The sequence below is a fragment of the Rhinolophus sinicus genome, chromosome 5 (assembly GCF_057876585.1).
Source record: "Rhinolophus sinicus isolate RSI-liver-muscle chromosome 5, RSI-T2T, whole genome shotgun sequence".
Lineage (NCBI taxonomy): Eukaryota > Metazoa > Chordata > Mammalia > Chiroptera > Rhinolophidae > Rhinolophus > Rhinolophus sinicus.
Genome location: NC_142505.1, coordinates 76153961 through 76171435, shown reverse-complemented (window position 1 = coordinate 76171435; position 17475 = coordinate 76153961). Strand labels below are relative to the sequence as shown.

General features: G+C 37.5%; 2 protein-coding genes across 3 annotated transcripts in view; one reads left to right on the top strand and one right to left on the bottom strand.

The window, feature by feature from the left end:
• The window catches only part of RAD50 (RAD50 double strand break repair protein), a 92779-nt gene that overhangs the window by 19325 nt on the left and 55979 nt on the right, over window positions 1–17475 (bottom strand). For both annotated transcript variants that reach the window (XR_012489778.2, XM_019756106.3), the window contains exons 20-21: window positions 7845–7972; window positions 5672–5896 (exon numbers count right to left, since the gene is read on the bottom strand). Coding sequence is in view for 1 of the 2 variants with exons in the window: in XM_019756106.3 (XP_019611665.1) it covers window positions 5672–5896; window positions 7845–7972 (353 nt within the window). In the remaining variant the exon portion in view is untranslated. The remainder of the gene's footprint in view (window positions 1–5671; window positions 5897–7844; window positions 7973–17475) is intronic.
• Window positions 1–17475, top strand: part of KIF3A (kinesin family member 3A) — a 143117-nt gene that overhangs the window by 116284 nt on the left and 9358 nt on the right. The gene's annotated exons all lie outside the window — the stretch shown is intronic.

The following is a 17475-nucleotide window of genomic DNA, read 5'->3' as shown; positions in this document are numbered from 1 at the left end:
TGTCTGATATAATTTCAATTTTCTTAAATTTACCGAGACTTGTTTTATAGCCTAACATGTGGTCTATAAAGGAAACTATTTCGTGTGCACTTGAAAAAAAATGTGCATTGTTTTGGGTGGGATGTTCTGTAAATGTCTATTAACTTCACCTGCTCTGTGTCATTTATGGCCACTGTTTCCTTATTGATTTTCAATCTGGACAATTTATCCATTGATGTAAGTGGGGTGTTAAAGTCCCTTACCATTATTGTATTACTGTTGATCTCGCCCTTTATGTCTGTTAATATTTGCTTTATGTATTTAGGTGATATTATGTTGTGTGAGTAGACGTTCACAAGAGTTATATCCTTTTATTGGATTTATCCCTTTATCATTATGTAATTCCCTTCTTTGTCTCTTGTTACAGCTTTTGTTTTAAAGTCTATTTTGTCTAACATAAGTACTGCTACCCCATCTTTTTTCCATGTCCATTAAATATCTTTCTCCATTACTCCACTTTCATCCTGTATGCATCTTTTGATCTCCAGCAAGTTTCTTGTAGGCAGCATATGCTTTGGTCTTTTTCTTTTTAATCCATTCAGCCACTCTATGTCTTTTGATTGAAGCATTTAGTCCATTTACATTTAAAGTAATTATTGATAGGTATGTAGTTATTGCCATTTTATTGTTTTCTGGTTATTTCTGTTCCTTTCTTCTATCTCTCCTCTTGTACATTGATGACTGTCTATAGTGGTTTGTATTCCTCTTTATTTTTTGTGCACCCATTATATATTATAGATTTTTGGTTTTTTGGTTACCATGGGATTCATATACAAGTTTTGTTTATAGCAGTCTATTTTAAGTTGATGGTCACTTATAAAAGTTCAAATGCATTCTAAAATCACATTACATTTTTTACTCAACCCCTCATATTTTTTTTGTCATATTTTACATCTTTTGTACATATTTTACATACTTTTGTGTATGTATCCCTTAATTTATTATTGCATTTACACATTGTATTATTACTTTTGTCTTTTAACCCTCATATTATTAGGTTGGTGCAAAAGTAATTGCAGCTTACAAGGTTAAAAATACGGGCCGGCCCAGTGGCTTAGGCGGTTAGAGCTCCATGCTCCTAACTCCGAAAGCTGCCGGTTCGATTCCCACATGGGCCAGTGGGCTCTCAACCACAAGGTTGCCAGTTCGATTCCTCGACTCCTGCAAGGGATGGTGGGCAGCATCCCTACAACTAAAATTGAACACGGCACCTTGAGCTGAGCTGCCGCTGAGCTCCCGGATGGCTCAGTTGGTTGGAATGCGTCCTCTCAACCACAAGGTTGCCCGTTCGACTCTCGCAAAGGATGGTGGGTTGTGCCCCCTGCAACTAGAAAATGGCAACTGGACCTGGAGCTGAGCTGCACCCTCCACAACTAAGACTGAAAGGACAACGACTTGACTTGGAAAAAAGGCCTGGAAGTACACACTGTTCCCCAATAAAAGTCCTGTTAAAAAAAAAACAACAAAAAAAAACTGTCTTTAAAAAAATAAATAAAAATAAAATAAAAGGTTAAAAATAATTGCAAAAACCGCAATTACTTTTGCACAACCTAATAATTTTGTAATTCATTGACCCACAACTTTTAGTAAGTATTTGCCTTTACCGGTGAGATTTTTTTCTTTCCTTTCCTATATTTTATTTTCAGTTTTGGCCTTTTGTTTTCCACTTCAAGAAAGTCCTTTAACATGTCTTGTGATGCTAGTTTAATGGTGATGAACTCCTTTAGTTTTTGCTTGTCTGAGAAACTTTTTATCTTTCCTTTAATTATGAGTAATAATTGTGCTGGGGAGTATTACTGGTTGTAGGTCCCCCCCCCCTTTCATCATGTTGATTATATCTATCATGCCATTCCCTTCTGCCTACAAAATTACTGTTGAAAATCAGCTGCTGGTCTTATGGGGGCTCCCTGGTACATAACTGCTCTTCTCTTGTTACTTTTAAGAGTCTCTCTTTATCGCTAACTTTGGGCATTTTAATTATGATGGTCTTGGAGTGGGCCTCTTTGGCTTCATCTTGTTTGGGACTCTCAGTACTTCCTGAGCTTGTATGTCTATTTCCTTCACCAGGTCAGGAACGTTTTCAGTCATTATTTCTTCAAATAGGTTTTCTATCCCTTTCTCTCTTCTTCTTGGACTCCTATGATGAGAATGTTGGTACACTTGATGTTGTCCCAGAGGTCCCTTAAACTATCTCATTAAATTTTTTCTTTTTGCTGTTCCAATTCGGTGATTTACATTACCTTGTCTTCCAGATCACTGATTTGTTTTTTTTGCATCATCTAACCTGCTGGTTACTTCCTCTAGTGTATTTTTCATTTTAGTTATGGTATTTTTTAGTTCTGATTGGTTCTTTTTAATATTTTCTGCCTCTTCGTTGAAGTTTTCACTGAGTTCATCCATTCTTCTCTTGCATTTGAGAATCTTTATAACCATTGTTTTGAACTCTTTATTTGGTAGATTGCGTGTCTGTTTCATTTAGTTATTTTTCTGGAGTTTTGTCCTATTCTTTCATTTGGAATATAGTTCTCTGTTTCCTTATTTTGGCTGTTTCTCTGTGTGTTTCTATGTATTAGGTAGATCTGCTAAGTCTCCCAGTCTTGAAAGAGTGGCCTTATGTAGGCGTCCTCTTTGGCCCAGTGGCACAGTCTCCCCCTGTCACCATAACCAGATGCTCCAGGGGTGTCCTGTGTGGGTTGTGTGTGCCCTCCTGTTGTAGTTGGGCTGTGACTGCTGCGGCATGTCGGTGGGTGGGCTTGTTCCTTAGGCCTCCTGGCTGTGAGGACTGGCTGACTATAGTGGAAGAGCTATTGTGTGGGGGCTGGTCCCATGGAGCAGGAATCCCTCCAGCAGGACTCTGATGCCAGGTGAGGTTGCCCATTGGGTGTGTCACTTGTGGAGCTGCTTGGGTGAGGCTCTGGTGCAGTTGTGGCTGGCCACCAGGTATGTCAGGTCTGGAGCCTCTTGGGAAGAGCTCTGGTGTGGGTTGTGGCCAGCTGCTGCCACTTGTGCCAAGTTTGGGGCCACTTGGTAGGAACTATGATAATGTGAACTGTGGCTGATCCCTCTTGTGCTGGGCTTGGAGGCGCTTGGGAAAGATTATAATTGAGCTGAGGAAAGCTGCCACTTGTGCCAGGCATGGGACTGTTGGGTGGGAGCTATGATGTGAGCTGAGACTAGCCGCTGCTGTGTTGAGTGTGAGGGTGCTTGGGAGAGACTGCAGTGCAAGCCGAGGCTAGTCACCACTTGTGTGGAACTTGGGGGTGTTTAGGAGAGACTGTGGTATGGGCTGAGGCTGGCTACTGATTGTGTGGAGGGTCTGGAGTTGCTGGAAGAGGCTCAGACCAGGTGAGCAAGTTGGCTGGGATAAGGCAAACAGTGTTAGCCAGGTTAGTGGAGGGTGACAGATTTTGTGCCCACCGATGTGAGGCCTGCTAGGGGAGAAGAGCTCAACCAAGGAACAATGACATCTGCCAATGCTTCCATCCCCTGAGAGAATTCCAACTGATGCCTGGCCTTCCATCCTCATCCTAAAGTTGGTCAATTTAATTCCCTCCGTATGATCCAGGCACTTCTTGAACTGCTGCCTCTGTGATAGAGCTTTGTGCGAGTTTTTGTGCAAACTCTTTAAGAATAGCATTTCAGTCTCCCACTGTCCTTCAACTCTCCTGGATATCCCTGCTGATGTTCAAAGCCAGATGTTATGGAGACTCCTCTTCCAGCACCAGTGCCCTGGGATGTGGAGCCTGGTGTGGGGCTGAGACCCCTTGCTCCTCAGGGGGAACCTCTGAAGTTGAGCTGTGTTTATTAATCTCCACACTGTGGGTGTGGGACTGCATCTCTGCCCGTCTTACCTATCTAACAAGTTCCAAGGTGACACTGATAATGCTGCTCCAGAGCTACTCTGAGAGTCAATGCATTTGATTTTAAAATATGCATGTTAAAAATTTAAAGGTAAACACCTAAATAACTAAAGTAGAATATAATTATTTACAATCCAAAGGGAAAAAAGAGGAATAAAGAAAAATAATTCAACCCCACAAAAGGAAGAGAATAGGAAAAAAGACAGAAATTAATACAACTCTGTTAAGTAATCATCACAATTAATTGAAAGGACTAAATTCACCAGTTAAAAGACCAAGATGGTCAGACTGAATAAAAAACAAAATTCAGTTATATGCTGAATATATTAAAGTTGTAGTAAGTAAAACAGTCTCAGCAATGGCACAGAAATATACAAAATTACCAGTGAAATAGAATGGAAAACCCAGAACTGATATATGAAATTCTGATATGTGACATACGTGACACTGCAGATCATTAAGAAAAGGATACTCATAAACAGAGCCAGGATAGTTATCCATAAGGGAAAAATGAAATTGGATTTCTACCTCATATTGTACATAAAATTCAACTTAAGATTAAATACTTAAATGTGAAAAGCAAAACTAAAACGTTTTGAACACAACATAGTAGTAGGGAAGGATTTCATAAAGACATAAAAAAAAGCTAACCAGAAAAGACTGGTAAATTCAACTACCTTAAAATCAAAAATGTTCATTAAAAGACACTATAAGAAAGTGAAAAGATAAACACAAAAAGCTTGAGAAAATATTTATAATACATATAACTGAAAAAGAATTAAATGTAGAAGAGATAAAGAATGCCAGCAAATCAATAAGATGACCAATGATACATTAGAAATGGGTAAAAGACACAAATATTTCAAAGAGGAAACAAAATGATCAAACATGAAAATATGTTCAACGATATTAGAAATCAAGAACTGCGAATGAAGACCACAATGATTTACTATTTTAAACCTCTTAGATTAACAAAAATTAAGACAAAATCAATGTCAGAGGATGTGTCAAAAAATCCTATACTTTGCTAGTGGTGAAAACTAGTAAAATTATTTTGGCAAAAAAATTAACATTATTTTGTAAAATTGAGCATATCCTGCAACCCATAAATTTTACACCACACATGTATTCTATGGAATCTCTTACACCTTTGTTCCAGCAGACATGACAAGAATGTTCCTAGCAGCAAGGGTAAAGACCCAGAAACAACTGAATGTCCATCTACAGGAAATGGATACATAGTGGTATATTCCCACAATAGAATTCTGTACGTCAGTGAAGATGAAAGAACTACAGCTACAAGCAACATACATATATAAAAACAAAAGAAAATTTAAAAAAGCAAATCCTAGAAGAATACACAGAATATGATATTTTTAAAAAGCTCGAAAAAACAACATACATAGAAAAAATTATTTTTTTTAAAAAGCATAGAAAGCAAAAATCTGTGCCAGTGGTTACAGGGAGTGGGAATGTCAGAAGGTAGAGATAAGGAGGAACATTTAAGTGGATGCCAGTTAGTGATAATGGTAGAATTCTTGGGTTGGGTGTGTGTGTGGGGGGTGGTATCATGAACACGCCTTAGTATTAATATGCATTATAACTTACCTTCATAATTTCAGCATGTGTGTGTATCCCATACATATACATAGTTTTTCATTCTTTGGTATGAATGAAATATAATTAAAAAGTAAGAAAGGAAAAAAATATGACTAAAATATACTAGTTGATATTCATTGCAATGGGAATCAAATCCCCAGCCCAATACTTACTGGTCAAGGGTCTTATAATAAATGTCCAGATCCTTATTCACAAGCTCTGTTGTTCTCATAACAATCATCATTTCTCTATACTTTTCCTCAGCATCTCGAAATTGAGGTTCTCGAAGCTCTTTCTTAAAACGAATAATTTCTTCCTCATAACCTGTCTGTCGCCCTGTTGCCACACTGTGATTTCTTTTTATGCTATCTATTTTTGATTCCAATTCCTGATGTTCACTATAAAAGGGAAAAATGACAAATGAGGACTATTTTTAGGTTTTAGCAGCCTGAAGTGGAAAAGCCAGATCTCATTAGAGAGATACATATCATTTATCATTCTCTTTATCAGCATATAACAGAATCTCTCCTTGCTTTTTAAGGCTTCAGTATGAAAGAAAATTTTCTTCCTTCCAAATCCCTGAAACATCCCGTTTTCTAAACAACTGATTTTTGTGTGCTGAATAAAGAACTCTCATAACATGTGAGCAGTGAGAAAGTTCCTGCCTTTTAGACACTGACTAACCTAAGTAAAGCACTGTTGGTGATTAATATTACAAATTCACAAACTTCTCAATGTGAATAGAGAAAATGCAAATACAAATACTGACAAGTTATTGAATAATAGGTGTCATAATTTTTTCACAATGTCAAAACAAATATAACTTTATCTCAATTAAACTAATTTCTACAGTAATGATTATTAAAAGTTTGTACTCCTTTATGAAAACAAACTCTCTAACACAAGTATACAAAAAAGACATAACCCTGACCCAAAATAGTAAAATATCCAAACTTTTCTGATAACTTAATAGATAATACAGATTTTAATATATCCTTTAAAAATCTTCATTCACTTAACAATTACCCTTTTACATGCCAACCACTGTTCTCAAGTTCATGAACATCGTTATAGAATTGGCTTGATTATCTGTTTTGTTGACATTTTTGTTGTGTCCTGGTTGAAGAAAGGTTTGGAAAAGAGCAGTTGTACTTAGTAGTTTTAATGGATGCAAAAAGCATTGTTATGTACCAATCACAGAAGGAATTATAAAAATATCTGGTTTTGGTCTTTGGTAGCAAAGAATAAATTGTTTCACTTAAAACTTTCTTCTAAAAGCTTTACTTTTTCCAACTTGCCACTGAGAGCACTAACATTACAGCGTTAAAGAGCTGAGGGCTGGGAGTTGGGAAATCTGGGTCACATTCCTGGCTTTCCTCATCATTTCCTGTGATACTTTCTGGGTCTCAGTGTCCTAAAGCATAAAAAAATGAAGAAGCTGAAGAGCGCTTCCAGTTATGAAGTCTAATTTCCTCGTTATATGAAAGAGATTTTAAATAGCCAAACCAAGTTTTTACAATAACAGGATTAACCATTTGTTAGGTTTTATAAATTAAATTAAAATTACAATTTACTATATTCTTTAGAAAAACTTAAGCATTCTTTGATTCAGATTTTGGTGTAAAGTCAAGAAGACAAATGAAAAATCTACAAGGAATGGCTGAGTGAATGAGAGACCTATATTTAACCAGCTAAGGTGGTTCAAAAGTATTTGGCGAGCACAATTTTTTGTACCAGTCTAGTGCCTTAGCATCAGTCGGGTTCTTACAGAATTCTTAAGGCAACTCTAAGGCAGAGAAGGCAAGAATAAAATCTTTTCTGCTGCACTAGGAAGGTAGCAACTACCAATAAGACCAGATTAAAGAAGAACCACGTGAATCTTAAAACAAACAAACAAACAAAACAACCCCACCCTGCCCTAGTTGGCACACAATCACAACTGGGACCAGATAGAAGGGTCTCCAACAACAAATCACTTTGGCAATAACTCCACTAGCAATATTACAGATTGCACAAGCTCGGTCGCAGGCAGGATCCACAGGGTCCATATATTCTTTTTGCTCAATACCATGATCTTGTGAGGCAGGCTAGCAGAAATCTGTAGATGTGGCATTTTTAATCCTGCCCATCTTTGCAGTATCACTATAAAGTCTATATCACTTCTTCATTAATTTAATTTGTAAGGCCATGAAATATATTTGCATAAAAATACTGTCCACCTTCCTGTAAGTCTCAAGGGACACTTATGCTAAAGGCTTAATCCTTTTTTAAAAACATGTATTGAATAGTCTTCACAATTCAATAATAAAGGCCTGTATGTAAACAAAAGACTTTTTAAAAACATACTTTTTCATTTGTAAAACTTGCATTTGACCCATTTCCTTCAAATGTTGTTTTCTTTCTTCTTCAACTTCTTTCAGTTCTTCATTTCTTTTTCTTAATGTAAGGTTATCCTGCAGCCATCTTTCTTGTATCTAAATGTAAGTATTAAACCAGTTAACAAAAATAATCAAGTAACCAACATGTGATTCATAACAGGCAACTGCTGACAGGTAGTGATAATTCTGCCTTACTTAGAATCACGTTAAAACTCCAAAGAGGGAGAATAAGCCAGTGTGAAGGAATCTTCAGGCCTGGACTAATCTGGAAGGCACACATATACACAAAACAGAGATTTAAATAATTAAACAAAAATATTAACTAGATGTTTAAATATTTTATACCTATATCCCACTGGATCATCTTGCATAGGAACCCTATAATGGAGCCTACTGAGCTAAAAGATCACAAGAGACCAATACTACTATCAAAGTTTCCCCCTAATTTTTTTGCCTACTTCTATGTCTCCTAATGTATGCAAATACTTAGATATTGTTTTAAGTATGTGAGATAAGGTCTTTACATTCAAGCTGACAAATAATAATCATACAAGGCAGTAAAAAGTGCCACAAAATAGTATATACTTATGTATTTGATGACACTTTTCTGGCCATTGAATTTAAAATTTTAGGAGTTGGCTGCTTATTTTGAGTAGTTTTGTCCTTAAAAACAGACCTAATCACTTAGTAGCAGCAGCAGCAACACAAACACAATTATTTCAGTAGTTTGGCTGCTGATTATAATAATAGACTATGTTGTCAAGAAACAAACATTAGTAAAAAAATTTGTAAGTTGACTCTGAAATTTAGAGAAAAAATAATGTTGGGTTGGTCCATAAAAGCAGCCTGATTATAGAAAACTCATCACAAGTTCAAAGTCAGGACTTCTCAAAGATGGAGCTAGGAGTAACTCTTGTCCAGGAGGTAAACTCAGTCATGTGGGAAGTGGAGGGAGAGGCAGATCTTTGGCAATATCTTGTTGTCAACAGTAATGCCAGAGTCACCAGGAAAATAGGATTTGGGACGTGAGAGAGAAGAAATGGAAGCCAAGACATGTGCTTAGTGTTCTTATCCAACCCTGCCCATCTATGAATCACTATTTTGAGGTTGTTTTGTTATTAACTGGCATTAAGGCTACCTTCAGTTTTACTGGAAATAACATAAACATAGACCTATCTATTAAAGGCATCATTATAAGCAGTTAAAGGTGATTAAATAATACCGTTTCCCCGAAAATAAGACCTAGCCGGACAATCAGTTCTAATGTGTCTTTTGGAGCAAAAATATAAGACCCAGTTATTGTATATTATATATATTAGAAAGACCCGGTCTTACAGTAAAATAAGACCAGATCTTATATTAATTTTTGCTCCAGCTGATTGTCTGGCTAGGTCTTATTTTCAGGGAAACACGGTATGGTTGTAAATATCCTTTTGTTGTCAAAGCAACCTGATGTACCACTTCAGATGCTGTGACTCTAAAATTCTTCCATGAGGGACTATCCTTGTACTTTTTCTTTATTAGGAAGAAGAGAATGTGTTATTGCTTGCTTTTATCTATTATGTAACACTAGAATTTGCTTTCATGATTGCAAGAAATAACTCCTTTCATAAATTATTTTTCAATTACAGTTGACATACAATATTATATTACCGTACTTTCAGGTGTCTAACATAGTGAACAGACATTTCTGTGCTTACAAAGTGATCACTCTGATAAGTCTAGGACCCATCAGATACCATACAGATTTACTACAATATTATTCTCTATATTCCCTATGCTGTACTGTACATCCCTGTGACTTATTTCCTAAGTGCCAATTTAATCCTTTCACCTTTTCCACCCACCTCTCCAACCCCCCTCCGATCTGGCAACCATCAATTTATTCTCCGTATTTATGAGTTCTGTTTTGTTTGTTCATTTATTTTGCTTTTAGGATTCCACATATAAGTGAAGTCATATGGTCTTTGTCTTTCTCTGTCTGCTATATTTCACATAGCATAATACCCTCTAGGTCCATCCATGATGTCACAAATGGCAAGATTTCATTCTATGTTATGGCCAAGTAATATTCCATTGTGTGTGTATATATATATATATATATATATATATATATATATAGCTCACATCTTCTTTATCCTTTTTTTTTTTAAGATTTTATTGGGGAAGGGGAACAGGACTTTATTGGGGAACAGTGTGTACTTCCAGGCTTTTTTTCCAAGTCAAGTTGTTGTCCTTTCAATCTCAGTTGTGGAGGGCACAGCTCAGCTCCAGGTCCAGTTGTTGTTGCTAGTTGCAGGGGTGCCCACCATCCCTTGAGGGAGTCGAACCGGCAACCTTGTGGTTGAGAGGATGTGCTCCAACCAACTGAGCCAGCTGGGAGCTCAGCGGCAGCTCAGCTCAAGGTGTTGTGTTCCACCTTAGTTGCAGGGGGCGGAGCCCACCATCCCTTGCAGGACTCGAGGAGTTGAACTGGCAACCTTGTGGTTGAGAGCCCATTGGCCCATGTGGGAATCGAACTGGCAGCCTTCGGAGTTAGGAGCATGGAGCTCTAACTGCCTGAGCCACCGGGCCGGCCCCTTCTTTATACATTTTTTAATTGATGGACACTTAGGTTGATTCCATATCTCGATTATTTTAAATAATGCTGCAATGAATATAGGGGTGCATGTATCTTTTAGATTTCTTTGGGTAAATATCCAAAGTGGAAGTGCTAGATCTTATAATAGTTCTATTTTTTTATTTTTTCAGGACCCTCCATACTGATTTCCATAGTGGCTGTACCAATTTGCAATCCCACCAACAGTGCATGAGGATTCCCTTTTCTCCACATCCTCACCAACACTTGTTTGTTAATTTATTGATGATAGCCATTCTGACAAGTGTGAGGTGGTATCTCATTGTGGTTTTAATTTGTATTTCCCAGATGATTAATGATGTTGAGCATCTTTTCATGTTTATTGGTCATCTGTATGTCCGCTTTGCAGAAACGTCTCTTCAGTTCCTCTATCCATTTTTTTAACTGGATTGTTTATTTGGTAATAAGTTGTATGAGTTCATTATATTTCTTGGATATTAACCCTTTATTGGATGTTATCATTGGCAAATATCTTCTACCATTCAGTAAGCTGTCTTTTCGTTTTGTTCATGGTTTCCTTTGCTGTGCAAAAACCTTTTTAGTATAATGTAATCCCACTTGCTAAATTTTGCTTTTGTTTCCTTTCCCAGAGGAGACATATCCAAAAAAATATTGCTAAGAGTGATAGCAAAGAGTTTATTGCCTATGTTTTCTGGTTTTGAAACTTATACATATAAGTCTTTAATCCATTTTGAGTTTATTCTTGTATATGGTGTGAGAAAGTGGTCTAGTTACAAGTTTTTTGGGGTTTTTTTTGCATGTTATCTGTCCAGTTTTCCCAACACCATTTACTGAATAGATTGCCTTACCTCATTGTATATTCTTGCCTCCTTTGTCATAGATTAATTGACAATACGGGCATGGGTTTATTTCTGGGCTCTCTATTCTGTTCCATTGATCTATGTGTCTGTTTTTATGCCAGTATCATGCTGTTTTGATTACTACAGCCTTGTAGTATAGTTTGCTATCAGGCAGCATGATATCTCCAACTTCTTTCTCCAAATTGCTTTGGCTATTTGGGGTCTTTTATGGTTTCATATAAATTTTAGAATTATTTGTTCTAGTTCTGTGAAAAATGCCATTGGTATTTTGACAGGGATTGCATTGAATCTGTAGATTCCTTTGGGTAATATGGACAGTTTCACAATATTAATTCCTCCAACACGAGTGTGGTATATGTTTCCATTTATTTGTATCATCTTCAATGTCTTACAGTTTTCAGAGTACAGGTCTTTTACTTCTTTGGTTAAATTTATTCCTGTTTTTTTTTGTTGTTGTTTTTTTACACAATTATAAATGGGATTATTTTCTTTCTGATAGTTCATTATTGGTATATAAAAATAAAACTGGTTATTGAATATTAATTTTGTATCCTGCCACATTTATCAATTCTAATAGTTTTTTGGTGGAATCTTTAGCATTCTCTACAAAGTATCATTTCATCTGCAAATAATGACAGTTTACTTCTTTCCAATTTGGATGCCTTTTATATCTTTTTCTTGTATGAATGCTGTGGCTAGGACTTCCCATATTATATTGAATAAGAGTGGTGAAGAGTGGACATCCTTGTCTTGTTCCTGATCTTAAAGAAAAAGCTTTCAGCTTTTCACAGTTCAGTGTGATGGTAGCTGTGGGTGTGTCGTATCTGGCCTTTATTATATTGAGAGTTTTTAATCATAAATGGATGTTGGATTTTTGTCAAATGCTTTTTCTGCATCTCTTGATATCATCACATGGTTTTTAACCTTCATTTTCTTTATGTGGTGGATTGTGTTGATTTGTGGATATTGAACCAGCCTTGCAACCCGGGAATAAATCCCACTTAATCATGGTGTGTGATCTTTTTAATGTGTTACTGAATTTGGTTTGCTAATATTTGTTGAGGATTTTTGTATCTATGTTTATCAGGGATATTGGCCTATAATTTTCTTTTTTTGTAGTGTCCTTGTCAGGTTCTGTTATCGGTAATGCTGGCCTCATAAAATGAGTTTGGGAGCCTTCCCTCCTCTTCAATTTTTTGGAATAGTTTGAGGATAGGTATTAATTCTTCTTTAAAAATTTGGTACAATTCACCTATGAAACTATTCAGTTCAGGACTTTTGATTGTTGGGAGTATTTAGATTACTGATTCAGTATCTTTAGTAGTATTCGATCTGTTCAGTTTCTTTCTTCCTGATTTAGCCATGGAAAATTGTACGTATCTAGCAATTTATCTATTTCTTCCAGGTTGTCCAATTTGTTGGTATATAATTGTTCATAGTATTTCGTTATAATCCTTTATATTTCTGTGGTGTTGGTTATCACTTCTGATTTATTCACCTTTTTTTGGTGAGTCTGGCTAAAGATGTTATCACATTCTTTTCTTAAATCTTGTCAAAGAACCAGCTATTGTTGAACTTTTCTATTGTTCAAGACTCTATTTCATTTATTTTCACTCAGATCTTTATTATTTCCTCCCTTGCACTCTGTTTAGGCTTTGTTCTTTTTCTATTTCCATTAGGTGTAGGTTAAATTGTTTATTGGACATTTATCCTGTATCTTGAGGAAGGCCTGTATTACTATAAATTTCCCACTTAGAACTTCTTTGCTTATGTCTCATAGATTTGGGGTCATTGTGTTTTCATTTTCATTTCTCTCAAGGTATCTTTTGATTTCCCCCTTGATATCATTGTTAACCCATTCATTGTTTATAGCATGTTATTTAGCCTCCATGTGTTTGTTTTTGTTTTATTCTTGTATTTTGATTACTGGTTTTGTCTTACTGGGATCAAAGAAACATGCTTCATATGATTGCAACTTCTTAAATTATTGAGACTTGTTTTGTGGGCTAATGTGGTCTATCCTGGAAAATGTTTCATGTGTACTTGAAAAGAATGTATATTCTGCTCCTTGTGGGTGACATGTTCTAAAAATATCAATTAAATCCATTTAGACTCATGTGTCATTTAAAGCTACTGTTTCCTTGTTGATTTTCTGTCTGGATGATCTATCCATTGATGTCAATGGGCTGTTAAAGTCCCCTACTATTCCTATCGATCTCTCCCTTTAAGTCTGTCAATATTTGCTTTATATATTAAGGTGCTGCTATGTTGGGTGCATAAATGTTTACAAGAGATATAACCTCTTGTTGGATTGATCCCTTTATCATTATGCAATGTCTTTGTCTATTGTTACAGTCTTTGTTCTAAAGTCTATTTTGTCTGATATAAGCATTGCTACTCCAACTTTTCATTTTCATTTGTATGAAATACTCTTTTCCATCCCTTTACTATTAGCCTGTGTTTTTCAATCTGAAGTGAGTCTTTCGTAGGCAGCATAGGTACAAGTCTTATTTTATATCCATTAAGCCACCCTATGTCTTTTGTTTGGAGCATTTAATCCATTTACATTCAAAATAAGTATTGGTAGGTATGTAGTTGACATTTTGTTTTCTGATTGTTTTTGTAGTTTTTCTCTATTCCTTATTCTCGTTCTCTTGTGTGTTGATGACTTTCTATAGTGTTGTGTTTGGCTTCTTTTCTCTTTATTTCTAATATGTCTCTTGTAATTTTTGGTTTATGGTTACGATGTGCATCATATATACCAAACTATGTTTATAGCAATCTCTTTTAAGTTGATGGTTGCTTAAGTTCAAACACATTCTAAAGTCACAATTTTTACTCACCCCCTCCATTTTTGTTTTTGTCATTTTTTACTCCTTGTGTGTGTGTATGTATGTGTATCCCTTAATTTATTGTTGTAGTTACACATGACCTTCCTACTTTTGCCTTTTAACTTTTGTACCAGATTTATAGTTGATCTACTGCTTTTACTGTGTTTGCCTTTGTCAGTGAGAATTTTTTCCTTTCTTATATTTTCTAATTCATATACTTTATCTTTTCTTCTTAAAGAAGTCCCTTTAACATTTTTTGTAATACTAGTTTAGCGGTGATGAACTCTTTCATCTTTTTTTGTCTGGGAAGTTCTTTATCTCTCCTTTGATTCTAAATGACAGCTGGCTGGGTAGAGCAACCTTGGTTGTAGGTCCTTCCTCTTCATTACTTTTTGACTATTTTATCCCAATCCCTTCAGATCTACAAAGTGTCTGTTGAGAATCAGCTGACAGTCTTATGGGAGCTCCCTTGTAGGTAATTACGTTTCTCTTGCTATTTTTAAAGGCAAAGATTCTCTTTGTCTTTAACTTTTCACATTTTAATTATGATTTATGTCTTGGTGTGGGCCTCTTTGGGTTTGTTTGGGACTCTCTGCACTTCCTAGACTTGTATGCCTATTTTCTTCTCCAGGTTAGGGAAATTGTCAGTTATTATTTCTTCAATGTTTTCTATCCCTTGCTCTCTCTTCTCCTTCCGGTACCCTTATCATGTGAATGCTGGTACACGTGATGTTGTCCAGAGGTCCCTCAAACTATTCTAATTTTTAAAATTACTTTTGCTGTTCTGATTGGGTGTTTTTTGCTACCTTGTCTACTAGATCACTAATTTGATCCTCTGCTTCATTTGATCTGTGGTTGATTCCCTCTAATGTAGTCTTCATTTCAGTTATTGTGTTCTTCATTTCTGACAATTCTTTTTTGTTTTCTATCTCTTTGTTCAATTTCTCACTGAGTTAATCTATTCTTCCCCTAAGTTTATTGAGCATCCTTATAACCAGTGTTTTGAATTCTGTATCTGGTAACTTGCTTGTCTCCATTTCATTTAGTTCTTTTTCTGGAGTTTTGTCCTGTTCTTTCATCTGAGACATGTTTGTCTTCTTAATTTTGGCTGACTCCCTGTGTTTGTTTCAATGTATTAGGTAGATCTGCTATGTCTCCCAGTTTTGGTAGGGTGGCCCTATGTAGTAGGTGTCCTGTGCGGCTCAGTGTGGCACAGTCTCCCTGGTCACTTGAGTAGGGTACTCCAGGGGGTGTCCCTTGTGTGGGTTGTGTGTGCCCTCCTGTTATAGTTGAGCCTTGATTGCTCCTGGCATGTCAGTGGGTGAAACTGACTCTCAAGCTGACTGGTTGTGACAACAGTGGACGAGCTGTTGTGTGAGCGCTGACCCCTTGGAGCGGGATTCACTGCAGCAGGTCTCAGGTGCCTGCCAGTCAGTTCTTCGGGTATGTCATGTGTAGAGCTGGTTTGATGGTGCTCTAGGGTGGTCTGAAGCTGGTCACTGGGTGTGTTGGTTCTAGAGGCTCTTGGGAGAGGCTCCAGTGCAGGCCAAGGTCAGTTGCTGCATGTGCCCAGCCTGGTCAGTTCATAAAGTGATCTGCAGTTGGCTGCCACCTGTGCAGGGTTTGGAGGCACCTGGGAGAGGCAATGTTGCAAACTGAGGTCAGCTGCCACTAATGCCGGGCTTGGGTCCACTTAGCAAGAGGTACAGGACATTCTGAGGACAGCTGTTGCTTATCTAAAGTTTGTGGACCTTTGAGAGATTTCAGGAAAGTCTGCAGCATGATCCAAGGCAGTCTGCTTATGTGGAAAAGTCACTGAAAGAGGTTTGGGTGGGCTGCAGGAATTGGGTGGGGTGAGATCTCAGGTAATCACCAGGGTGGGGTGAATGGTATTAGCCATGTTAATGGAGAGCTCACACTGGGCACCTACCTGTGCCTGCTGGCTGGGTGGTGGTGGCAGTGGTGGAGTTCAATAAAGGAAAAATAGTACTCTGTGCCCGGAGTGAGCTGCCCTGACTCCTGCCCCTCCAGCCCTTGTCCTGAAGCTAGTCAATAGTTCTTCCGTGTAGGTCCCTGGTACTGTTGGAACTACTGCACCTTTGCTGAATCTCAGAGTGAGTGAGTTTATACGCGAGTTAAGTCTGTGCCTGGACCCTTTAAGACCTCCATCGCCTAATTCTCTAGCAGCCAGTTGTCTTTCTCCGATACAATCCCCACTGGTTTTCACAGCCAGATGTTATGGGGACTTCTCTTCCTGGTATTGGTGCCCCAGGACAGGCGGCCCAGTGTGGGGTTGGGGAGACCACTGTGAGGCTGGGACCTGTCACTCCTCAGGAGGTACCTCTGCAGCTGAGATATCCCTCCCGATTCTAATCATTACACCATTGGTATGGGACTGCCCGTTCTGAGTTTCCGCACCTCTTGCCAGTCTTGATGTTAGTTCTTTACATCTTTAGTTATAGGAATTCTGTTCATCTAGTCTTCAGGTGGTTCTCAATGATGGTTGTGTTGTAATTCAATGTGGTCATGGGAGTAGGCAAGCAGTGTTTACCCTATGCCACTATCTTGACTGGCAGTCACCATGAAAGAACTCTAAAGGGACATCACATTTTTGGGCGCAATTGACTTTTGGCATGAAATAGTGTTCCTGGTGTGTTTACATGCATAGTCACCAAAAAGGTAGGCATTTCTTTCTTTTAGGTTAGCAGCTATTGCTCTTGCTTTCATATTGAAAGACAGTACACAGCACATTAAAGATCACAGGCTTCGAAGTCAAGTACCCCTAGGCTCAAATCTCAGGGTTACAACTTTCAAACTGGATGACTTTGGACAAACTAAATTCTCTGAACCTCAGTTTAAGTGTAACATGGTGATAATAATACCACCTATCATATATAAGATTGAGTTAATGTGTGTAAAGTAATCAGCACAGTGCCTAGCTCAGTAATTGCTAATGAAAGACTTTTGGGTCATATCTGTCCTTATATTTTAAGAAGTGAGAATTCCAGTTACCAGGTCGTACAATTAAGTTCACGGATTCATCCTAGAAAAAGTGCTACATACCTCATTGCTAAATATCACTACAGTCACCTTCGAAGTACTCCCCTTGGGAAGCTACGCACCCATGCCAGCACCTAGTCTATCCTTCAAAGCAATTTTGGAATTGTTTTTTTGGAATGGCTATCAGAGCTGTCATCATATTACCCTTGATGTCCTGAATGTCATCCAAATGTCTTCCTTTCAATAATTCCTTTCTCTTCTGGTAAAGGTCATTGGGAGCCAGATCAGGTGAGTAGGGAGGGTGTTCCA